The sequence below is a fragment of the Lissotriton vulgaris genome, chromosome 8 (genome assembly GCF_964263255.1).
Source record: "Lissotriton vulgaris chromosome 8, aLisVul1.2, whole genome shotgun sequence".
NCBI classification, from domain to species: Eukaryota; Metazoa; Chordata; class Amphibia; order Caudata; family Salamandridae; genus Lissotriton; species Lissotriton vulgaris.
This window is the reverse complement of record NC_141696.1, coordinates 195,239,889-195,266,366: the sequence shown is the minus strand read 5'-3', so window position 1 is coordinate 195,266,366 and position 26,478 is coordinate 195,239,889. Positions and strand designations below refer to the sequence as shown.

Here is a 26,478-nt window from a genome sequence, read left to right as displayed (position 1 = left end):
GCAGGCTGCAGCGACAGGGTGCTAGCTTCACCAACACGGGGTCTTGCAGGCAGCTTGCATCAGCAGCAGTAGCTCGTACAACAGCAATTGCTTAAGGCAACGTTGGTAATATTTATACCTGACAGGTGCCGGGTTTGACGCAAGTTTGCTGGACATAAGACGTCAATTAAAGATGTCACTAGGAAGTGATAGTTATCAGTTGCTCATTAGAGTTCCATTACTAATCAAAACACAGCAAGCGGGGATTTCCAGGTTTGCTGAGTTTTTATCTTGTTGAAGAACTCGGAGTGTTAATCTAGGAATATCAGATAGTGACTTCTGCTCTGTCATTGCACTAATTGGTCGCAAAGGAAGTGGCAGAGAGAACTATGCTGGAATGTGGCTCTGTTCGTGTGAGGCCAGAGATGACTTTTCAGAAAATCGCACTTGAACGGTTATGCCAATATAGGGAATAATGGATTTATAGCCGAATAGGGGCATAAGGTCACAGTATCGATCAGGAACCTAGATAAACACGCAACACCCACTCCACGTTTTCATGTCCATCAAATTACTAAAACTAAAGCAATTAGATGCATGTGTAACATTGCCCACCCCAAAATACATATATGCATTCGAAATAGGCGTATTTGTAATACATGAAATTTAGGTACTGTACGTTTTTTAAGCATAGAAATCATTCAAAAATGTATTGCATATGAAATCAATGAACGATTATGCAAAAGAATTACACATGAAGTATCTCTAACAGAAGAAGGGCGAGATAAATCATCACATAAAATGCATTGTAATAACATGTGTGCTAGAGGCTGGTGTAACTTTGTTATGTCTCTAGATGTGATTAGAAATAGAAGTGTGAAGCTTCTGTTCTCTAAGAATAGTTTTTACGTTAAGCAAAGAATTGTTCGTGCCAAAAAAAAGGTCAATATTAAAAATGTCCAATTCAAAAAGAATTAATGCTTGAACGGGGAAATAGAGTTCCAAAGCTTTTTGCAGTTTTTGTTGATCAAAACTGAAGGCCAAATTCAAAGTTCATGGGAACGCTGTGTGTCGGAAAGCTTCTTAAAAGTTATTGTTTCTCTACGGGTGAGAACATCGTATCAGACAGGCTCTCAAAAAATTGGTCTACAAAATCAGGTGACAGTTCAACCAAATTAGATAGCGCTGTAACTTGGCAGGTGTGAGAATGATTGCTGTCATCGTATTCAGGAGCAGCAATGCTCACAGATGGCTGTACCTGGGTGATGCTGCTTTTGTCCCTTGCTCCACTGTTACCACCTAGTCGTAGTACAGGAGTCTCCACAAATGCCGTCATCAGGATTGGTAGCCGCTGGGGACAACACAATGCGTGAGCCGTTATTGGACTGAGCAAAGTATCGACGTCCATTGGTACTGCTGATGGAAGTGAAAGACAGATGTCCAACACGCATTCATCTCCGCAAAGCATACATCTTAGTACCGGTAAGATACAGTTCTGCCATATAGGTCTGAATGAAAGGAACCAGGTCATGTTTAGATCTCTCAGCCTGGCCAATCCAAGGACGTTAGTTATCCTGTCCCGGTAGCGCATTGCTAGGATTGTCTCTTCCATTCCCATGGGAGCTATGTCTGAGTTTCGGCTTGCCATATCGAAGCAGGAGGGTCAAAAATAAAATCCCTGCTACAAGTCCCAAAAATAATGGTATCCCGCCAAAAACAGAGTGTACAAAATTAGGAACGATTCCCAAAATTGCCTGGAAGGGTGTTAGAAGTCCCGTAAAGACTGTCTTAAATATGCCTGGGATGCTTGTTGCACTAGACATGTTAAGGAGTTGGCTCAACATTTCTACGAAATACACGGGGCAATTTGTTGATAAAAGGTCATGAACTTCAGTAGCTGTCCTTGCAACTAGAAGATCATACGTCTCTTTTGATGACGTTATAGGCACTGTTGTCTGTAAAAGTACAGATTTCATTTTGCTTAATGTATCAATTCGTATAGAATAGAGATTCAGACGAGGCCAGATGGGAGTCTCTGTGTCTGCAGGCCCACTCGGAAACAATGCTTGCATACAGCATTTGACCATGGATGTTACTTCTACTAGATAACTTTTCCCTGGCACGAGGCCACAACATCTGTGATCCGTTCTAAGAATGTAACTCCAGTTCAAAAGTTGCATAAAGAAGGGCTCTATCTGAGTTGCAGGTGTGACTAGCTGGTGGCATGAAAGGTTGTTAAAATTTCCATCACATGCTCGGTGTAAATTAATACCCTGACACAAAAGTATACCGCTTAGTGAATGTTTACAGTTGTCACCACTAAGAAATACATTTTTGTCGCTGTCACTATAGCAAGAATGAGTGTATGGTAATTTCCATTCAGATTTTACATATCCTTTACCCAATTGTTCATACTGGCCAGCAGGTATGTATTCAAGGCACTTTTTAAATCGGAAAGTTGTTATCGGAATAGTGATAATTCCGTGTATTATCCATTCAATGACAGGACTCTCTGACATTGTCAATGGTAATCTCTCGAGTTTTTCGATGCTCAGGATTGTATAGTCTGCTCCTTTTTGTGCCAAACTGATCTGTTTATCAGTAAGGTTAAAACTGGAAAATAATGACGTTGTGTTGATTAAACGCCAAGGCACATAGCCTGAACGAAGATTTTGCAGCGTCCAGCCTAATTCTATAATAGAACGTAATTGAGATTGGCCATGTTGTAACATTAGCAAGTCTCTGTCTATCACATCAAAGGCAGATGATACAATATTGTCCAACGAATATATTCTGGAAGACAGAGTCATTAACCCATTGTCTACCACAGAAAGTGATTTCTCCAAATGAATACGATCAATTTCTCGTATTTTTTCAGCAGTTTCAATTTGTTTGACTTTCCAAGCCTCGTTGTAAGCAGCATAGATGCTGGTCGCTATGAAACGCTTTTGACGCTGTTTGCGTGGTCCAAGAATGAAATCGCGCAAATCAGCACCATCTTTTAGTAAAGACAAGTGTTGCTTAATTTCAGCCAGTGTGGATGTTGTTAGCCATTCAAGGCAGAGTTTCCCTACACTGTATGTTGTTATAATCCCTGGATGTTGTCTCTGGGAATATCTTGAGTCTAATCTGGTCATTTTTAACCCCTGTGTTTTATTCAGGAATCTATCTTGACAGCTATTTGTGTCTGTAGGCCAGATTAACCATTTTTTCCAATCAGGATGTGATCTGTTAAAATGTAAAATTTGTGAAACGTCTAACTCAATATCTGTGGTTGCATTCTCAGGTATTGGCTTTGGTATAGACGGTGTTTTAAGGTCTTTGTTCTTTGCTAGGCCAAGACAAGATGTTTGGTGTATTGTGTCATTTAAAAACAACATTTGTTCTGGTATCATGCAGGTTCTAAACAGTGCTTCAATGCCTTGCACCTGCCAATCTTTTGTACCCCAAATTGTTTTCGTTTCAATATTATTTTTCCAATAATCAAAACCAAATGTCATCATTTTGTCATAAAATGCTTCTGAATATATCAATTTAGAATTTGTCAGCATTGTTTTCATTCCTGTTTTATCTAACAGTTTGTAATAAAACGTTTCTGCATCACTGGTGTTAAACCCTGAGAAGTATTTGAATTTCTCAAAAAATGCTTTAGAACTGCTTTTAGGTGGTGTAGAACAATGTTCCCATTGATTATACATAAAAACATTTCTAGGCTGTGCAGATTTATGCAAGTAATGATCCCCATAGTGGGTGTAACAGAATAATTGTTCATAACTAGATGAACCTTGTAAATAATCATGATCTGTGAATTTAGCTGACATTACTAAATCAGACATCATGTCATTAATACTGTTAAAGTCCCAATCATCAGAGAATGTACTAGGTTTTACAAAGTCACTTAAGGAAACCTTTAGTTGATGAGGATACTTCAGGATTTCGACCGGACCATAGATCTCATAGTCTGTTTTCTCCCATACTACCCCACCAGGTATTGGAATTGCTGTGACATTTACTGTTGACAGTTCTCTTTTCTTCACGTGGGATGATCTGTGTGGTTTCAGGACTAGGTTGATGTTCTGACTTGCTGTGTCCATTGTAATATATTTTCCTTCAATGAATTTTCCCAAACATAGTACCATGGTGAGCCAAAGCAGGAGGAAAAATACACCTAGACCGAACCAGAACTCTAGCCAAGGGGAAATAAGGTAGATTTCCTTCAGTTGATGAAAGAGTTCCGTTGCTTTTTCTTTAAAAGTCTTTTTTATTTCTGGCATCACTTCGGGGTCGTTTTGATCTTCAGAGAAGTTGTCGAAGTTGATGAAATAACCAGAGGCAGTTCTGTCAATTGATGGGATTGTTCTTTCAATCTGTCTCTCGGTAGCACTTTCTGATGCCACATTATTGTAGACTGGTGTTGTTTCTTGACGAACTGTTTCAATCTGTGTTTCAAGAGGCACGAGTTCCATGGCATTATTGCATAGTCCTTCATTGTGCACTGCAGGCTGATCGAATGTGATGAGTCTTTCAGTTTGAACCTCTTGGATTGTTGCAAGTTTGGGTATTCTGTTGTTTCTTGGGAGTCCACTGGGCCTACTGTTGATTATAGGCCACATGCTTGTGGTTTTACTAGGTCGATGGACACGACTCTGTTCTCCTTTTTACCAGCAAGGGGCGGTAGCACAACTGATCTTGTTCCGGTGACTGCCAAGACAGGTACTGCTTTTCTGTAAGAAGGCCCAAATTCCTTCTTAACCGCGATCTTTTCTCTGACTAGATCCCCAATCTTTGGAATCCAGACAGGCCTTGCTGGGGCTGTTGCTGGTGGTGCCTCGTCAGTGGTACTTGGCTGTTGCTCTAACTTTATGTTGCTTAAGGATTTTCTTGTTTCATTCAGTTCCTGTAAAACAGCCAAACGATCTTTGATGTCAAAGTCTGTTGTTTTTTCTTGTACCACCGACATCTGACTATCGAGGTCCAGAACACGCATTCTAATTCCGAACAATAGTTCGTATGGGCTGAAACCTTTTAGAGAATTTCTTGGCATGTTGTTAAGACTAGTCTGGACACTTATTAAATGTTTGACCCACCCAGCGCCTGAACCTAATACCTTCGCTGTTATAGATTGCTTTATGTCACGGTTTTTTCTTTCTACCACACTATTCCCTTCGGGGTGCGACGGTCAAGAATACCGCAACCCAATTCCCATGCTAGCCATGGCCTCCTTATAAGCTCGAGAGCTGAAAGCAGGACCCTGGTCAGAATGGAACGTGGTAATTGCGTATGTGCCGATAAAGACTCGCAAATCTTTTATAACCATTCTAGCGTCAGCCGAGCGCTGGGGGCCTCATTATTTAAGTGCTTTTAGCCTTAACGGTGTACAATGGGACGCGCTTCTCTTCTTTGATTGCGCAGATAGACCGCCTTATGCTGTCTAGAAGGGATCCTGAAACTACACTGGCCTGTTCATTACTGCGATCTTTGTTGCAGTTTTCACAATTTTGAGCAAAACATTGAATATCTATACTCATTCCTGGCCACCAGTACTCTGATTGCAATTCTTTCAGAGAGGCTTTGATTGTTTGGTGTTTCAGACCCAACCCCATGTGTGCTTCCAGTAAGAGGAAGCCCCTCCTGCTCCTGTTTGGAATTACTCTGTCCCCCACTCCAGGGATTCGAGCAAAAGGAACGGAGTTTGCATCGATTATGTATGCATAATTGAGTGGATAGTTTACGGGTAGTGCTGCACAGTCGCCTTTTACTGTCGTTTTTACTGCCAGCATGGTTTCCCCGTCTATGTATTTATCTGTACGCTTTTTTGTGGCTACGGAAGCTGGTTTAGTTGCTTACGCGGTGGCTGTATTAGCCAATGAATTCCCTGCAACGTGAACGCCATCACGTTGAAGACTCTGTGCGTGAATCACGTGAGTCTTTTGTAGTTCTTTACTTAAAAGAGCTACCTCGTTCCAGAGCAATTTATGCTTTATTGTGGCACCTGTGTCATCTTTGTAGTCGTTTTCAATCCAACTCTGCAGTTTATTGTTGTAAGAGTTGACGCAAAAATGAGAATCGCACACGATAAGTGTCGGGAATTCACGTTCTGCATTTTCGAGCGCCATCTTTAAAGATCTGATTTCAGTTCTCTGAACCGAACAGTTTCTTACAGATTCAGTTTTTGTTACTTTCGGTCTGAATTTACCGCACAGCCAACGACCTTTAATGATCGCACATGCTGCATCGTAGGATTTTCTCTCTACGTTGAAATGCTGTACAAAGCTATCTGTATAGATTATACAGGCGTATTGTGGGAGAGGCAGAATTTCGATTGGCAGAGGATATTCTTCTTCATATTCTAAATCATTCAGTTCTTCGATTTGCGGGGCGAAATAGTATTTCACATCTTCCGCTCCTAGAGAATCTATATACTGTATCCATTTCGGATCCAGTGACACTGTAGGCAGGTTTACTGGGCTGAATAGCGCTTCGAAGGCGGATTCCGCTGTAAGGATATTAATCCGTTTTCCGTGTGCTAGTTCTCGTTCATTTGCTAATGCAATTTGCACTGCTTTCACAGTTCTTTCTGTGTGACTGAATGTTTTTTCTGCTTGTGTGTACAAGTGAGATTTAATTGAAATAGGTACCTTTTCTCCCTCATTAGAGGTTAGGTACGTGAATCCGCATCTTCCTGGGATGACTCGGATTACAAGATCGATCGTGTTGTCACGTGTATCTAATTTTGTTTTTGCTAACATGTCTGTTTGCAGTGATCTCAAAATTTCTGTGTGTTTTTGAGTCCAATTGATTTGTTTAAAATCAGGTTTAATTAGTTCGTAGAGAGGTTTAACCCTCTCTGCGTAATTTAGAATGTAAGTTCTTCCGAAATTCAGAAAACCTAGAATGGATTGTAAATTCTTCAGCGTTTTTGGAGCTTGGAGTACAGCGCACTTCTCTAAGAAGTTGTCCGCTAGGCTTTTGCCTTCACTTGATAATTCGTACCCTAAAAATAGTACTGTCAGATGGGCAATTCGGGACTTTTTAAAGTTGAATTTGTAACCCTCTGATGCGAACTCAAGTATAATGGTGTTCGCTCTTTTCAAGTGAGTATCCAAGTCGTCGTCTGTGAGATAAATATCATCTACGTAAGATAATGCTTCATCATCATAGATTTGTAGTAACTCTGTTACCCTAGCTGAGAATAGTCCTGGGCTGTTCTTGAACCCCTGTGGGAGTCGACAGAATTTTTTCTGCGACCCAAATGCAGAGAAAGCGGTCAAATATCTGCTTTCCGGTGCAATGTTTTGACAAAAGAAACCATTAGATATGTCTAATGTCGTTTTGTATTTTTTCCTAACTATGTTATTCATTAGGGCTGCGCTATGCGAGTTTTGTACTGCAAAAGTTTTGCAACATGTATTAAGGTGTCTGTAGTCCAAAACTAGACGATATGAATTGTCTGGCTTGGAGACAGGAAACAAAGGATTGTTCATTTGAGAGGTGCATGTTTCAATCACCCCCTGGTACTCAAGTTGATCTAAGATCTCCCTGACCTGTTTTTTAGCTTCTTGCTTTATGGGATACTGCCGTTGGGCAGTTGGTTCACTTTTTAATTGGATTTTGTGAGGAGGTGAGTCCTCATCCCATCCTACATGATTTTTATACAATGCAGGTGCCTGGGCCACTGCCCATTTCCTTGCATATGTATATTTTTTGTGAATCGGAATGTGATTCGAGAAGGCAGGCATAATCACTTCTTCGCCACGAGGGCACTCCCTGACAAACTCTGGGGGCCAATCTTTTTCAGCTAACAGAATATCATAGCCTTTTGAGAGCTTATCCCAAAATAGACCCTTAATTTTCCTAGTCTTATCACCCTCTATACGCAATGTTATTTCGTATATTTTATGGGGCTCGCTAAGTCTGGCGTCGGCAGTTTCAACTTGAATGTATTCATTCGTGTCCACTGTCTCCAGATGACTCATCAAGATCTTGCGCGCTATACTGATTTCTGCTGCACTGTCCAACATTGTCAATGCCCACTCCCCGTTTTTCAACTGTGTCCTCAGTATTCTCGGCATGGTTGATTACTCTAATACTGGCTACCTTCTTTTTCTGAAATTGAGATTTTTTATTTTGAGCAGGTTCCTTGTCTTTGGACTTGGTGTGCTCTCCTGGGTCTGACCGTCCTCTTCTTTCCGAATTCTGTGGAAGAGATCGAGAGGGACGTGTATCAATGCTTTGATATCTATCAGGTTTTTTCAGATTATCCCTATTTCTAAGGTTATATCTTTTCTCAGAGGGCTCCCTCTGGGGAGACTGGCGTTCTCGAGTCGGAGTTCTTTCCCTCCGTCGAGGAGACCTTCCTCTGGACTGGAAAACTTTTTCCTTGGGAGTGGATTGTTTATTTCCATCCCAGCTCTTTTTAGGAGTGTTTAAATTATTTTTAATAAATAATTTTTCAGGATTTTCGAGCAGTTGGGGCTTTACCGGTTTCCCACCCAAGCTGTCTCTACCTAATTCTTCATAGCATTTTTCTATGATTTTTGCAAGCTCAACAGGATCTTTTATATCTGTTTCCTTCAACTTCTGGCGAATCGCCACAGATGCTGCTTCTCCTTTTATATTGGCTAATAATATAGCCGAGACCTGCTTGAAGTCTTTCAGTAATTTCATACCTAGATTTAAAGCGGGCTCTGGACCGAATTCATTTTGAATCTGTTTTAGCACTTCTGGTATTACCGCCATAGACGGAACACCGTGTGTTTTTGTGTAAATGGAAGCAAAGACTGTACCCCAAGTGTCGCAGTCCTCCACGTGTGGTGCGATTCCCATAGGAAGGCAGATGGTCAAGATTCTGTGTTTCTCAATAGGGGTAGTATCAGGAAATACTGCCTCTATTTGAGTGACTTTCTGTGCTAACCAGAAAGGAATTTGTTCCCGTTTTACGGGTATTTTACCAAGACATGACTGTTTGTTCTGTGGTGTAATTTTATTTGTGTTCCCCTGATGAGGGGTCAGCTGTGGTGTATTAACAGCTGGCTGGACTGTTGCAGTCCGCATTACATATTGGACTAATTGCCTATGTATTTTAATTAGTGTTTTGAGCTGTGCTAACAGCTCTTCCTTAGACATTTTTACAATGTCAGGATGTGGTGTGTAGCTGGCTAGAACCGGCCACGTGGCTCCTGGTCTACCTAGTGAACCGAGCCTGGTTATGTGATCATTGTGTTTTAGGGCGCCATTAAACCAGAGCAGGTGCTCTTGAAATTTAAGTGGAATTTCAATCTCCTCGAAAGGAGCGTACTCTTCCGGAGGTTTCTCTATTTTGTAATAGTGAAACTCTTTTGTTCTAGCGTTTACCGCTGGAAAGTTTATCCATGAATAGAATACCTCTGTCTGCCGATACTCGTGAGCCTCTATCACGAAAATTACTGTACCACCTTGAGGTGTCAGTCCGTTTTCTATAAGTTTTAAAGTTATAGATCTTCTTAAGTGTGCCGGGATGATTATTGCATCCGGGTCTGTGTGTTCGGGACCTTGCTGAGTCGCATCTGCTGTGGCCCCAGTGGTTCCGTTATTTTCTGGCATTGTAAAAATGCAAGGTTTGCAGAGTAGGTCTCCAAGGAGACAAAGATTAGGTGCACAATATTTTGGAACACTGTATCCTTCAACGTTGAATAAACCAGAGCTTTACATAGGAATCTCTTCCTACTAAGGTCGGGCGGATTTTAACCTTTCACCCACTCCAGACGTCTATTGGAGTATTTACGGGAGAAAGGGGGTCTGTGTGAAATATGCACGACTGAGTTACTCTAACGTCTTGCGCTAGTTTATCGCCTTACCAAACGTTGGGCGCCATGTAGTGTAGTTCCTAGTTTCCCACTAGGCCCTGCACATTGGAATAACATAAACAGTAGTATCGACGTGGAACTGCTTATTTTCCAGGCCTCCACTGACTATGCTAAACTTAATTGGGTTGTGTTACCAACTAGCTCAGAGGTCACTGGAAACTTTCTTCTCTGCATAGGAAGTGATCAGCTTCCTTGGCACAGACAAGAAGGGATTCAGTTTTCCAACAACCGTGCAACATGACAACTTTGCTCCTCAGATCAAGAGTCAATCTCTAGGGTCGTGTGAAACAATAGACAGGTATTTCACTCAGTCAGTCTAGTGCAGTTTACTTTCACGAGATGTAGAGAATAGAGAGACGGGCGTTTGTCAATAAAGGGTTAACATTTATTGAACAGTCTTTCTTCTCGTACAAGAGAAATGTATTGCCACAATTGCAAGAATTGTTATCATAAAAAGTACGTACAGTAAGATAAGTATTGCGAAATAGAACTGTAAAAGCATTGATATGGTTTCTTAGCCATACAATGGTTTAAAAGTAATAAAACATATATACAGTCATATATACATTAGGCTAACATACTCAACTGGTGCTTCTAACTAAGCCTACCCCAGTGTGCCTGACCTAAGCCTAACACGTGGAAGGGGAGTAAGTAAGTAGCTTTAAGTTAAGTTGGTTTTGCCAAGGTTTGTTTCAAGAATTCACGTCTAAGGGTTTAGTCAACACCATACCTCTGAATAGAATGATGGAGGATTGGTATCTCCTTCAGGGGTCACTCTCGATATCCCAGTCACCCGCGAGGGTAGACCGGAAACGCCGGAGCTGGATTTCTCTGCACGAGAAAGGCAGCGGCTCTCTTCAGCGCGTCGAGGAAGGAGGGGGGACAGCGTCCGCGGGCAGCTGGAATCTGCTGGATGTCTTCGCAGAGGGACGGCTGTTCAGCTCCTAAGCGTACTGCACCATCGTTCGCGCTTTAGCAGCGATAATGGTATCAGTAGCTTCACCACCACAGGGACAGCAGGCTGCAGCGACAGGGTGCTAGCTTCACCAACACGGGGTCTTGCAGGCAGCTTGCATCAGCAGCAGTAGCTCGTACAACAGCAATTGCTTAAGGCAACGTTGGTAATATTTATACCTGACAGGTGCCGGGTTTGACGCCAGTTTGCTGGACATAAGACGTCAATTAAAGATGTCACTAGGAAGTGATAGTTATCAGTTGCTCATTAGAGTTCCATTACTAATCAAAACACAGCAAGCGGGGATTTCCAGGTTTGCTGAGTTTTTATCTTGTTGAAGAACTCGGAGTGTTAATCTAGGAATATCAGATAGTGACTTCTGCTCTGTCATTGCACTAATTGGTCGCAAAGGAAGTGGCAGAGAGAACTATGCTGGAATGTGGCTCTGTTCGTGTGAGGCCAGAGATGACTTTTCAGAAAATCGCACTTGAACGGTTATGCCAATATAGGGAATAATGGATTTATAGCCGAATAGGGGCATAAGGTCACAGTATCGATCAGGAACCTAGATAAACACGCAACAAGTTGAAGGGTGACAATGCTGAAAAAGTGTAAAAAATATGCTTGCTGTACTTCAGTGGAACCAAGGGACCAAGTGATTAAGCTAGGCAGAACCAAGGTTAGAAGTGCTGAGACTGAAGTTGGGGCTTGGACTCGTCTACATCTGTAACTTCAGATTTAGAATCCACTGCAGAGGAAGAATCAGTCCAGCAGGTTGAACATGAATGTTTCATCTGAGGAAGCTTTCATGAGGACTGATTATTATTATCTGAGCAGAAATATTCTAAGTCAAAAGCTCAAACTGGGAGATATTCCTTCCAACAGTTGATGGTGTGCTTATAGTCTTGCATGCTGTTATTGTCTCAGTCAGCTAGCTCTTATTTGCAGGCTTCTTAGACATTGGATTTGCTCCAGGAGATGCTGGAAACAAATTGTAGCAAGGCCCTTAAAATGTGGAATCCAGTTCCTGGAGCACATGCTGGATGGTATTTGAAGAGATCGCATTTCCCTGAGTGGGATAAGACACTTCCTCTATCCAATGATGTTGCAACTTTCTCAGAGAAGTGCCCCTGGATCACCACATTCATCAGCTAAATGTTCAATAACATGTTATGCTGTGTTTTTGATGGCGGATATGGTGCACAGCATTAATGCAGGAGCAGTAATATTAATTGTACACAGAAAATGTGTAGGTCTTTGAGACTTGTCCAGAGGCACACATGCACCGAGTCTTCGCGAGGTCTCCACAAACTGTTCAACTATTTCAAAGTCGTCCCAATCCTTTATTCAGACAAATAAGGGTGCTGCAGACTCTTCTGAACTCATCATCTTTCAGCTAAAAGACATTTTGACCTGGTCAAAAAGGCCTGGACACATTTCTGTTCGGGTTTCTTGAACACTCTATCCTGGAACTGACACAATTATCAATTGCCTGGGTTAGCGCCCCTCCCCCTTCCCCATCAGTGATTTTGGATTCGTCTGATTAATTTTTTCCTGGTAAATGTCCTGGTGCCGCTAAAGAATAAAACTTTTCATATGTCCAAGAAGAATTACTTCTTAACCATCCTTTCAGTGTTTGCAGTGGTGTCCACCAGCATCTCCAAGACTGCTGCAGCTGTTTGGCACTGTTTCTAAATTCCAAGGATACCTCTGTGGTTGGCAGAAGACAATCCAAATGTCTTCAAAATAGGTTTGTGTGAAAATTCGTACTCTTGATTGTGATGGAGAATCCTGCCTGCCAATTATAAATTACCCCCACAGTCAGCGTGGAGGTCTTCGGTGATGCCAAGTAAGCTGACCTGCAAGTACACCTGATCGGAGTGAAATTGAGGCTTTGACTGCTAAGTGATTTTATCTTTGGATGTCAACATATTTTAAAGGAAAAATCAAGACAGTGCTTGAAGCTATAACCAAAAGACTTCCACAAACTCTCCTACCCTGACAATGAGCTCTCAGTTGAGCAGGAACATCCAAAGTCAAGGGTTCTAGTTAGGAGAAGGTGGTGTCATTCTGATATATTGTGCAATGCTTTTGGGGCCGTCCCTCATTTAGTTCTTCTTTAGAGGCTTTCTATTTTTTGCATTGCAGAGGGTGATGCCGGAGACCTATATGAAAACAAGCCACAGTGAACGCAGCCCGGGTTTTTGTTGAACAACACTTAATCCGATATTTGCCAACCAGTCCACTTATACAGAGCCTGAGTGGGGTTACTATAACTCTTTAACTGAGAGATCACCTCTCAATCACCAGTGAAGTCTTGTCTGTAGTATACTGTTATATTAAGCTTGTGCCTAAATATCCAGAATGCTAGAGCCACTGTAGAGATATGTGAAAAAGCAGCATGGTGCGTGGTATGCTCTATGAATTCCAACCGAAGCCCATGCTGGATGTGAACACATCTAACATGGGCTTCGTTTGGAATTCATAGAGCATATTATCAAGGCCATTATCGCCGCTTTATCAGCAGTTTCCTGCCGATAAAAGCGGCGATAATGTATCGCCTGTCCTTGATAATATGCCCCCTAGTGTTTTCCTCTGTTAAATTATGGCTGGTCTGGGGAAATTTAAAAAAGGGTGAGGATTGTATCACCAGTGACGGGCACCCCTAAAAAAGGGTGGTGGGGCACAGGTGCAGTGGGAGAATGAGCACGGGGAAGGGGTATGGTATGGGTTAATAATTAAAATAATTTAACTTCAGCTGCTGGCCACCTCCTGCGTCACGCTACCTCTCCTCTACTTCCTGGGTCCCAGCAGCCTCTGGGACAGACTCCCAGCCAATCCCTCTGCTGCGGGCTGAAAAGATGCCATGCTCAGACCAAGGAGTCTGTGGGGGTTTCTCCAGCTCGGCTGCTGAATGCAGCCGGGCTGGAAAAACCTAAGAGGGTACGTGTGTTTTGGTGGTCTGAGACGGCTGGCTAAACACACATAAGCACTTAGGGGGTGCACAAGCACTCCTTCTCCACCCTCCCATGCCCAGCCCCTCCAGGCACAAGCTGGCGAACGAAAAATAAAACTATGCTAGAGCATTGTTTTTTTTTTTGTTTGCTGGCTCAGTGGCTCTGTGCCAGGCATTGGGGCGGCGCTCCTCTGCCATTGCGGTGCAGCCGCCACTGTGTATCACACTCTGCAATTACTGGACGTAGGAACTTCCACACAACTCTGAATTCTGACTCCTGCACACACATGGGGGTTTGCACAGTGCTCGGACAACTCAAACCCACTCGGAATCAGAGCGTAGGTTGGTAATGAGGCTTGACGTGCAGAATTAGCATTTTACGCACCGCCTTGACATTCTAATCAGGGCCACTGAGGCACAAGAACCTAAATATGTCATCACACGTTCATTACCGCGAGATTTTGAGATCCTCAAGTCTGCAATCAAACAGCACACTTATGAGTTTTAGATTATCTTGTTCTAGGTTCTGCACATCGATGTCCAGCTGGATCACCTGTTTCCTATAAGATGCAACCTGCAATTTAGAGAAAGGAAATAAAAACATTCAGAAAAAACACTTGCTCTGATCTTCATTTCTATAATTGAATATCTTTTTCATAGTCCCAGGGATTATTCCGTTTTCATAAATAAATTACGTGGGGCAAAATATTAAATTGTCAAGAATTTTGGAAATGGGCATAGCTGTCTTTAATCCGTGCCATCAATGCAAACTGTGAAATCACGCTTTATTGCACATACATTTTGAGGAAACACTTGCTTTTAGTGCAGCATTTTACGGTTACTAACAGCATGAGAGGACCACATGGTCCAAGAAAGGACTATTGCAATCAGGCACAAACAGTCTTATCCAGTACCTGATTTACAGACCACCACAATAGCTTTAGGATCCCTTGAAGTATATAGCACCTTCGAGCAGCTGCGGCCCGGGCAGGTAACAGAGGTGGGCGGTAGGGCCAGGTTGGGGGGGGGGGGATTTGGGGATTTTGAGGGATGATGCAGAGGGAAAATTAAATGGTGGCGTCCTTCGAAATCCCTTCATTCGAAATCCTCCCCATGCGGCCCCACCGCTGTTACCTGCATAGACCGTGGCTGCCTTAGATGCCAATGTCATTATTAGAGGTAGATAATGTGCTGACGTGTGGAGTAGGAGGGGACAGGGAGTTAAAAGCGGTCTGCTGACATCTAGGACCAGATTCTCGAGGCTGTCAAGGAACCCTTCCAGTACAAAATCTTCAAAGCTTTTCCTACATTCTTATGTGTGCTGCACATTGCAGCCCGCATGCAAAGTCAGAAAAGCAAAGCGAAATGATAACATATATTTCCTTATAACACCTAATTTCCAGTGGCATTATTTTTGGAGCTAAACCCGGTCTGCCAATATTAGTAGATAGGGTTTAGCATCAAAAAGCATGGTTGGTTGTGTGGGAATGCCCATGTATCACCCATGTAACATCCGTGACACAAAGTAATGCAAAGCAGCATTTCATGCGGCTTTGCATTAATTTCTCATACAAACCAACACAAATACCAACTTGTATTGGTTTGTTAATCCTAAAACAGGTTTAGCACCGAGTTCACATTAAAAAGCAACGCTAACTTGATGTTAACCTTTGAGAATCTGGGCACTAGTGTGATCTGAGGGTTACAAGTACACACACAAGTGTTGGCAAACAAATGGAATTGTTTTGCCTTTAATAATCCCCAGTGTCTTCAGTGAGACTTAGGGCCATATGTATCATAGTTCCGTTTTGCGAATTCCAAATAGCGATTTTTAAGGAATCGCTATTTAGAATTTGCAAAACGGTATGTATGTACAAAATTACTTTTTAATAGCGATTCCTTACCGTTCCTAATTTGCGATTAGCAAATTGCTAATCGCAAATTACCCATTCATTTCTATGGGCCAGGAGGCCCATAGGAATGAAGGGGCAATTTGCGATTAGCAATTTGCTAATCGCAAATTAGGAATTCTTTCAAGGGTGCAGGGGTGTCTCAAGAACACCCTGCTACACCCTGAAAATGACATTTGGGGGCATATGGCGCATATACATGCCCTAAGGGCATGTATGAGCGTCATATGGCACCTTAGGTTTTTTGGAAAAAAGCTTTTTTAAAAGAATTCGCAACTTACCACCAACTAGAAGTTGGTGGTAATTTGCGAATCCTTATGGGCATTTTTTGAATATTTTTTCTTTGATACATTGCATTTAAGGAATCGCAAAATTTGCGATTCCTTAAGTGCAATCGCAAAATTTGCGATTCCTTAAGTGCAATCGCAAAATAAGGAATAGCAAATTTTGCGATTCCTTATTTTGCATCAAACATGTTACATACATACCATTTAGTTAATTAGCATTCGCAAAGGCCGAAATTCGCAGAATTTCGGCCTTTGCGAATGCTAATTAGCTTGATACATATGGCCCTTAGACCTGTCTTGTTTCGTCACTCGCACTTGGCTGAGAGACTGGCGGCTTCGACCCCTTTCTCCAACTTGGGACAGTAGTGGTTATTTGCCTTAGTATGATATTGTCTTCCAATATTCCTAGTGTATGGATTGGTTATCTTCTCGCTGCATCTGGAAACGCTGTGCACATGGAGTGACACCTCTTTACCACACTGTCTACTTCTCCTATTTGGATTGCTCTTTTTTTAACTTGGTTTTATTGGTTTTCATTCATTTCACACCATTGCATTCTGGCATTGAGAGTTGCCCTTTCATAGAACCGTGCATCCCGATGTTCCAAGAAGAAAAGTAAGTAAATAGGACCTTTTACCCCCATGGGTACTGCAGCAGATGAAGGAGTCCTGTCAGATGATCTCACTGGAGGTCAGCATGGTGTTCTCTCACATGGAGATGCACTTCGGATGACTACCGTAAAGGAATCGCAGACTAAGCATGGGCGAATTTTGCGGATCTCGCGTTCGCGAATTTTGCGGATTTGCGAACTCGCAATCCGCAAAATCCGCGAATTTGCGGATTCTTTTTTTTTGTGTTCGCCCGTGTTTCTGCCAGTTCGCGAGGGTTTTTACAATTTCGCAATTTGCGAACTTACCTGTCGGGTCGCAAGTTTTGCGAACTTGTTGTTTCTACGTGTCCAGCCTGTTTGGGACACTCTTCTTCATCACTGCCACTCTCTGTCACCACTGCCACTCTCTGACTACTCATGCCACCCTCTGGCCCACCCATGCCACCCTCTGTTTCATCACCACACCCTCTGGTTGTCCAGTGTACATTATTTTCGGCAAAGCAAAGCACACCTTCCCTGCCTCAAGTGACCTGAATTAATTTGGGGCTGATTAATGTGTCACAGAATATTTTTTTAGCTGGCACCTGCTTCCTTAGTGCGCCCTGATTAGTGATCTTTTGCACTTGCTAAGTGCTTTCATTGTTGCAAAATTAGTTACAACACCTGCCCTGCCCCAACTGACAATAATGAATTAGGGGCTGATTAATGGATTTTAACTTCCAGCCTGGCTCCTGCTTGTCTCCCTTAGCTGTAATTCAGGACCTTTGTGGCATATGTGTAACTATTCTGAGGTTCAGAGCAGGGTCACATAATAGTTGCAACTGGCAACTGAACTCTGGAGGGGCCCCTCAGGAAGCACTACAGGAAATGGCTACTAATGATGAGCCTGAACTTTTGAACCTGGCAAGTAGTTTCAGTTTTGCTAAGATCGTATTTCTGCAATTTAGCACTTATTCGCGGTGCGCGAAGTTGTACTGGGAAGCAGCGAACTCACGCGAACAGTGCGAGCAAAATCCGCTGCTCGCGGATTTGCGGATTTTGCGGGAGATTCGCGAATCTCGCGGATTGCAAATTTCCCGAAAATCCGCAAAATCCGCGAGCGAAACGGATTTTCCGCCCATACCTATCGCAGACCACGTCTCGTAATATGGAGAGGAAGGTAATGGAAATGGGTAGTAATCTGAAGAGGTGGCAGGGCACTCTTCAAGGAGTTGGGTGGAATATGGGCAAGACTCTAGAGAAACTAAGGACTTGTAGCAGGGATTCCGTTCTCTTACAGAACTGTGCATAGAGATCCGGAACCTCAGTGAATTAGGGTGACCCAAAACTCACCTCAGTATCCAAAATCCCCTTACCGAGCTAGCTACAGTGTCTCATTGGTCATAACAAACTCCCAATGACTTAGACAAACCAGAACATGAACTTAGGTTACCTCAGGTATCGTGGAACACATGAACACTCTTTCGCTCTATAATCATTTCAAACCAGAACGTGGAGTAAAAGAGGACACGTGCACATTTGAAATATTTATTATTCAATGCAAGGTTCTCAAACTCAGTATCTTATATAATACAAGAAGACATATTATAAGAATCAGAGTTATCAGCATAGTTACTAGTCCATAGTAAGCAAACGGTGATAGCATATTATAGTGCTATAATCAATAGAAATTAATATCACCTATTTCTCGCACTCCCTATTTAGCATACTATATTATATCTAAGAAGGTCTCTTTTGAGTTTTAGCAGGGCGGGCCCATACCTCTGAATCTTAGGAGGAGAAGATCACATCATCTGCCACCAGCTCTCTGCATGCAAAGCATCATCAAGTGTGTTTTTGCATTCTCAGTAACTCTATCTTAAACCCGCTTAGAGCCCAATGTTGGCAGCAACTGTATTTGTGTTATGTCTAGTGGTGCGAGGATCAGACCTCCCAGCAACCTTGTGTTAAGTTATTTTTAGAGGGTTCAGCTCTCACTGTTCAGACAGTGTACCAAGCGCGACTGATATCAGAGTAATAACATATTATTCTCAAATAAATCACATCTTTCGTCTAGGTTGAAAGCTACAATAACAATTATGCGTCGTGTGCAAACTAAAGCCAAAGAAAAATATGTCGTTTAAACACGTAATAACTCATGATAACTTAACACAGTATATAGAAAAGCAGCATCTATATGACACCCCCCAATGATCCGAGGACGGTCAAAAAAACAAGCCAATACTAGAATAGAGGCATAACATGAAAGCAGAGTTCAATAATATTGAGCCAAGCTAAATGTATATATAAAAAATATATAAAAATGTGTACGAATGCCTATAGTGGCCAAACAAAATTTAATTCAAAGTCTTCAACTCGAGGCCAAGTATAAAATTATAGGCCTAGACCATGTAAAGTCAAATGTTCGTAAGAAAAAGGCACCTTTCAAAAATACCAAAAAGTCACGTGCCATAATAATGAAAGTCTCCAAGGCATCTCATGATTGGACAGAATATGCAAAATAGGCAGCAACAGCTTCCAACATGAAATCACTGTCATCATCCGAAAACAGTTCAGCCATCCAATTAAGCAATGGGAAAGAACTTACGTGCTCCTCCAGCACCGGATCCTCTAGCAACATCAGAGGACAACTCGGTGGGTTCTCAAGAACGCTATGTGCCAGAAACTCATGCGCCGCTGCGGGTATGTCCCACTGACCCATTATTCCATGCATCGCTGCCAAGGCCATAATCCTTTCGCCAGAACAAACCAACTCGTGAGCAACTACGGGGCCCATCAGGTGATTAAAATCGACGTCAGGAGATATCGGCAAGCAGAGACACAAATCAATGGCCCAGTCGAAATCGCAGCTCACGCAATGAAACACAGGCTGGACACATGTGAAATAGGAAAATCGAAACGATAATCCAAATGCCGTGCTTAAAGTCGCAAGCGGCAGGGTGCCATAGTAATCAAGCATCCGGTTACGAAACAGTGTCAGAAGCAGCTGAGCGGCTTCTTGCGCAGGACGGGCATCCATGTTTTAGGAAGCAAAATAATATCAAAATGCCTGCAGCCAAAGCCAGCAAAACAGGCAATCCACCAAACAAACTTGAAAATATAGAATGGAGGAACGCGGGGATGACACCAATTTTTTTTTCGAAGGTAGTCACAAGACCACTGCTAACTAATTTTAAAAAATGAGCTAAGCCAGACGTGGAGGAGGCATTAAAGATTTGATGAACTAATTCGCAGAAATGAAACGGCAAGTCAGTATTTAAAAGTGCCTGCACCTCTGTGCGTGTGTTAGCTATGTGAAGGACATAAGTTTCACGGGCCGAGCTCAGGGCCACTTCCTTTTGAGACAAAAGGGCTCTTATTCTACTCATACCATTGAACTCCGCTTTCAAGGTTGGGATGCGCGGCCAGATGGAAACATCTGAACTCCCATGTGTGGGAGGATATAGTACATTCTTGCAACACACCACACGTTCTGATACAGTAACCACATAAGTGATACCGACCATTAAACCACAACACTCTTTGTTATTCAAAAGCAAATAACTACCATTTGTCAATAATGTAAATGTGGGAACAATCGCTGGTACTGGTGTGCCTTTCAAAACACAGGCTAAATTAGGCCGGTCCTGATTACAAGAACCGTGTAACTGGATGGGTCTGCATATTAATGAATGGTCAGGCGACTGCGTGCATTCTTCACCATTAAGATTCACTTCCTTTCCATCCTTTAGACATCTGTATGTGCATGGTAGGGACCATGCCTCATGGAGGAATGCGCTGCCTAGTGGTTCATATCGCCCTATTGCAATATACCGCATACAATTAGTGAATTTGTACAAAGCAAATGATAATGTAATTAATCCATGGATTAGCCATGTAGCAGCAGCGGCTTCAGCTACAGAAAAGGGTAAAGATTCTAACTTTTCAATATGTAACATAGAAAATGATGCATCCCGCATTGAAAGCATGCGCTGCTTGTCAGTCAAATTAAATGGGGCAAAGAGGGAGGACACGTTCATGTAACTCCAGGGCACACGGCCCGCCTAAGAGTCTGTAGTGTCCATGCAAACTGCATTACAGAACGCAATTGATTTTGCCCATGGTATAATAGAGACACCTCATCATTCACAATGTCAACTACAGAAGAAACAATATTATTCAACGTGTAAATTCGGGAAGAAAGCATGTTAATACTGTTATCGACAACTGCAAGCACTTTTTCCAAATTTGCTTGGTCAATAGCCCTTAGGCGCTTAGCAGCCTCAATTTGCGAACATTTCCAAATTTCATTGTAAACCGCATAAATCCACCGTTTAGATCTACCATTAGCCGGGCCTTTTATAAAATCATTTAAATCCACATTGTCATTTAACAGGGATAGATGTAGTTTAACTGCAGCTAACGTGGAATGTTGTAACCAATTCTGACACAGTTTGCCCACAGAGTAAGTTGTGACAGTATGATCAGTTTCAAAACAGGGATCAGGCCTGACTTGTGTAAACCCTTCGGTCAAACCCAGAAAACGACGTTGGCAAGAATCAGCACTTCTATGCCACATCAGCCAACCCTTCGGATCCAAACTGGATACATTAAAGGATGAATTATGCAATAGAGTTTGTAATGAATGGACAATTCAGTATAATTACCCCAACCTGAGTATTCTTCCAATTCGGGGATAGTTGGTGTATTTAATTTTTTAGAAGTAGCCAATCCAAAGCATGTTGTTTGGGAAACAGTAGAATTTAAAAACAACATTTGATTCGGGATGAGACATGCACGGTGCAAAGCCTCAGTGCCTTGTACCTGCCAATCTTTGGTACCCCAAACCGATTTAAGGTCAATTGTTTCCTTCCATAGCTCATAGCCATCCACAGCTAACTCGTCTAGAAAGGACTTCGAATACAGCAATTTTGTATCGGTAAGTCTAACTTTGGACATGGACTTTTGTGTCATTTTGAAATAAAATGACTCAGGATTTGATTGATTAAAGTCTGTAAAATAAGTGTATTTTTTCAGAAATGTACTGGAGCTGCCTCTTAATGGAGCTGGGCAATGTTCCCACTGTGTGTAATTTAGAGTACCCCTTCTGGAACTTGTTTTATGCAGAAAATGATTACCATAATGTTGAAAGCAAAACATATCGCCATAATTAACAGAATCTAAGTATAAATCCTCAGCATCAAAGGCAGCATAATATTTTAAATCAGAGAATAATGCTTCCACAGCCTGAATATCCCAATCATCAGAACGTATATTTTGTTTTACCACATCCCCCATGTTTACTCTAAGCACATTCGGAACATTAATCACTTCAGTGGGGCCATGTATTTGAAACCTAACCGCATCCCACACAATCCCATCAAGAACAGGCCAAGCAGTGATGTTGACTGTATTCAAATCTCTTTTCAGTCTGTGTGCTGAATGTGAAGAGGAAAGAGGGGCCAATGTTCCATTAAGGTACCGAATTCCTGTTCTTTCTTTGACATCGTGGCCATCGATTAGACGGAAAAAATAAAACACAAAACCAATTGACATAAAAAGATAAACTGAAAATAGAATCATTCAAATGTATGTCCAAGGGGGAACCAAAAAATGTTTTTTAAATAAAGTGGCATAAATTGCAATATTTGAGGGTTTCTTTGAATGTACTGAAACAGAGTCAAAAGAGAATCTGGATTGTGTGGCCAAATGAGTCTGCAAATCCGGCATTGATAAATCAGGTGGATAGGTGTAGTTCAGCTCATCAGTGTCATTAACAGGAAAAGTATTTAATAAAGGACTGGAAATAACAGGCATCTCGAGGGACACCTCTGGCTCAGCACCAGAAGTAATGGCCAACACAGAATGCCTCACCATGAAAGGACAGGATACTGCCGGTGTCATGCTATGAAGAATCGGCCACCCTGTGTATCTTGACATTGTCAATTGAAATAAATCTGTTCTCCTTACGACCTGGAAGCGGTGGTAATATGACTGTTCTCGTGCCCTTCACTCCAAGTACTCGAACCGGTGCACGATACGAAGGACCAAATTCTTTCTTGTTATCGATCTTCTCTTGAACCAGTTCTCCAACCTGGGGTAGCCAGCCAACTACCGGGATCTGCAACGCAACATCCGATGTGGAGGGCAAATGTTCCTTAGCTAGACTGTCTCTGGTCTTTTCTAGATCCTGTAAAACATTGCAATGTTCATCTACGTCAAAGGCCGCGGCCTGGGCCTTGCAGTCTAGACCATCGAGGTCAGGGACATACATCTTGATACCAAAGAGCATTTCGTATGGGGTCCGCCCACCCAGAGACCTTCTAGGGAGATTATTAAGAGCACGCTGCACGCCATTGAGGTGGGCCAACCAGTTTCTGCCAGTGCCTATAACTCGAGCTGTCAAAGATTGCTTTAAGTCACGGTTCATTCGTTCCACTACACTGTTACCCTCAGGTCTGTACGGAGACGAAAACTTGACTTGGACCCCCAACGAAACCATAGCATCCTTATACGCCTTAGAGGCGAAAGCCGGACCCTGATCCGAATGGAAGGTACCACAGGCAAAAATCCCTACAAAGACACGCAAATCCTTTATGACAGTCCGTGAATCAGCGCTGCGATGGGGCCATACCCACACAAAGCGTGTGCATGAATCAACTGCTACTAAGATGTACTTATACGCAGTATCAGAAGAAAAAGGACCGCAGTGATCTAAATAAACGCATCCTAGTGGTTTATTAGAAATGTACAACTGTGTCTGAGGCGGACGCGCAGCAGTTGAAGGCTTAATCTGCTGGCAAATGTCACATTGAAGGACAGAATCGCGCGTCTGTTTGTACAGTCCCCGCCACCAGAACCTCTGTTGTAGCTGAGTTACAGTGGCCGAGACGCCCGCATGCGCAGACGCCACACCTTCATGAGCCGCTGTAATCAAAGTAGCTCTGCGATCCGAGTTGGGAATTAAACGTTCACCAACTTCAGGAATTTTCACATAAGGAACCTTATCGGGACTTAAGTGGTATGTGTACTTCGAAGGGAACTCCGCAGGATATTTACCTCCCTTCTCAGTGGCAGAAACAGCCGCCAAGATGTCATCATCTTTTTTACTTTTGGACTGTGTAACTGCTGCAACTAAGTATTTTGATACTGCTGACTTCGCCGCTTCATCAGCAAGCGAATTACCGACAGCGTGGACTCCCACACGCTGGTGGCCAAGAGTATGAATCACAAACACGAGTGGTAACTTTTCTTTAAGTTCCGCCACTCGGACCCAGATCATTTTATGTTTTATTGTGCTACCTTTGGAATCACGAAATTCATTCTGAATCCAAAAGAACAAGTTTTCATTGTAAGACTGGACACAGTAGTAAGAGTCACTTACGATTAAAGTAGTCACACAAGGATCTGCGTACTCCAATGCAAGCATCAGAGCACGAAGCTCTGCTAATTGTGCAGTGCAGTCACCAAGTGTCTGCGTGTGCACGACACTGGACTTCAACTCATCGTTCACCATAGCACCAACCACAATGGCGCATGCGGAAACGTAGGCATGTTTAGAGCCATGCGCAACCTGCGCCGAACCATCAGTGTAAATGATGCAATGGAAATCCTCCAACGGCCGCATTGCTAAAGGAGCCGGATGAACAAATTCATACTGTAAGTACGCCTGTGACCGTAAAGTGGCGTCAAAAATAAACGTGACATCTTGGCATGTCAAAGATGCAGCCCATTGAATCCACCGAGGGTGCAAAGCTTTGGAATTTGGTACACTGGCTTTTGTAACTGCCTCCAAGGCAGGACACGGGGTAACAACCAACATGCGTTTTCCCTGTGACAGGGCACGTTCCTTGAGAATTGCCATCTGCACAGCCGTTAAAACTTTCTCCACAGTGGAAAATCGCATTTCAGCCGAAGTGTACAAGTGTGACTTGTAAGCAATAGGTACCGTATCTCCTTCATTAAAAGTTAGGTATGTGAAACCTACTGTCCCAGGGACAATTCTTATCACAAAGTTGGTTTGGTTATCACAAGTCTGTAAATATTCAGAAGCAAGCAAATCAGCTTGCAAAGACTGCAGAATAGCCGAATGCTCAGGCAGCCAGCATGATTTGGAAAAAGATGGTTGTATCAAAGCATACAAAGGCTTGATACGCTGGGCATATTCCGTAATATATGTTCTCCCGAAATTTAAAAAGCCCAGTAAAGACTGTAATTTTTTCAGTGTTGTCGGAGAGCGCAACTGTGCGCATTTCTCCAGGAAGTTAGGAGCCAAACCTTTTCCTTCATTGTCGTGTTCATAGCCTAGAAACAACACTGTGTACTCTGCAATGTGCGATTTTGCAAAGTTAAACTTGTAACCCATGTCTGCAAAGTTACAAATAATACTGTTCACTCGACACAGATGCTCCCAAAGTTCGTCGTCTGTGAGATATATGTCATCCACATACGAACAAGCGTCTGGGTCGATTCTCTCTAACAGAGAGACTATGCGGGCGGAAAATACTCCAGGACTATTCTTATAGCCCATTGGGAGACACCGAAACATTTTTTGCACACCGCCGCATGTGAAGGAGGTCCATTGGGAACTTAGACCGTCCAATCTATGGGCTTAAAAACCATTGAAAATGTCAAGCGTGGTTTTGAACCGCTTACACACAAGACTATTCACAAGGGCAGAGCCGTGAGTATTCTGTACTGCACAGTTACGGCAATGCGAGTTTAAATGCCGGTAATCCAAAACCAAACGATATGAGCCGTCCGGCTTGTTCACAGTAAAGAGGGGGTTATTCATCGGTGACACACATGTTTCAATTACACCTTGATATTCCAATTGTTCAAGGATAGCCGCGACTGAAGCTTTTGCTTCACGTCGTATGGGATATTGAGGTTGAGGCTGCGGCTGAGACCGTAAAGGAATCTCGTGGCTCGGGGACAATTTATCCCAGCCACATTGATTGCGGTACACAGCCGGTGCTAGCGCCAGAGCCCACTCTTTTGCAAAGTGCAGCGCTTCCACTCTCGAAACAGTGTTCGCGAAACTGGGGGGATCACCTCCTCCCCTCGCGCAGCTGCAAGAACAAAAGGTGGGGGCCAGTCAGCCTCCGAAAGCAAAATGTCTTACGTAGATTAAAGATTTTCCCAAAATACCCCTTTTATGGTACGCTGTATGTCACCTTCAATTAACAGGACAATTTCAAAAAGTCTATCAGGGGGAGCAACTCTCGTATCAGCTGTTTCAATCACAACATAAGTGTCAGTCGCTGTCACCTTCAGTAGTGTACGGAGGGCCTCTCTCACTATGGTAATCTCCGCCGCGCTGTCCAGCAAGGTCAGAGCCCACGTCAGATTCCGAAGCCGCGTTCTCACAATCTGGGGCATATCGATGCGCCGTTAAGGCTGCAACTTTCTTCTTGGCAAACTGCGGTCTCTTAGGCGTAGAGCCCTCCTGCTTGTCTGCACCGTTGCGCGGGCGGGGCTGGTCACGTCCTTGCTGGCCACCCCGGCCCCTGCCGCCCCCTCCACCACCGGTTGACGGGGCCGATGAGTCCTGAAAGGAACGAGGAGAGCGTTGTTCAGATGCCTGAAAACGATCAGGAGATTTAATCATCGCGCGGTCGCGCAAATCATAAACACGTTCCGACTGCGCAGGCAATGGAGACGCAGGGCGAGAAGTCTGAGCTTGTTGTTGTTGCTTACCCTGTTTCTGTTTTTTAGGCTAATTTTGTTTTTTATTTGAATTGGGCTGAACCGCCGTTACCGAAGATTGTCCCTGGGGCTGCTTTTTCTCTTTATCAGAAAAAGGCTTAAGACCCCAGGCATTGCGGCCAACCATTTTATAAGCTGCCACAATTATCTTCGCTAACTGTCGGGGTTTCTCGGCATCGGGAATCACCTTTAACGCGTTAGCAACCTGAAAGTTCACTGCATCCCCCTTGACATTTGCAAGGATCAGAT

General features: G+C 43.1%; 1 protein-coding gene across 1 annotated transcript in view; it reads right to left on the bottom strand.

The window, feature by feature from the left end:
* Nucleotides 1–26,478, bottom strand: part of CCDC83 (coiled-coil domain containing 83) — a 191,079-nt gene that overhangs the window by 21,044 nt on the left and 143,557 nt on the right. Inside the window, exon 8 of the mRNA XM_086933964.1 lies at nucleotides 14,188–14,309. Coding sequence (XP_086790090.1) covers nucleotides 14,188–14,309 — 122 coding nt within the window. The remainder of the gene's footprint in view (nucleotides 1–14,187; nucleotides 14,310–26,478) is intronic.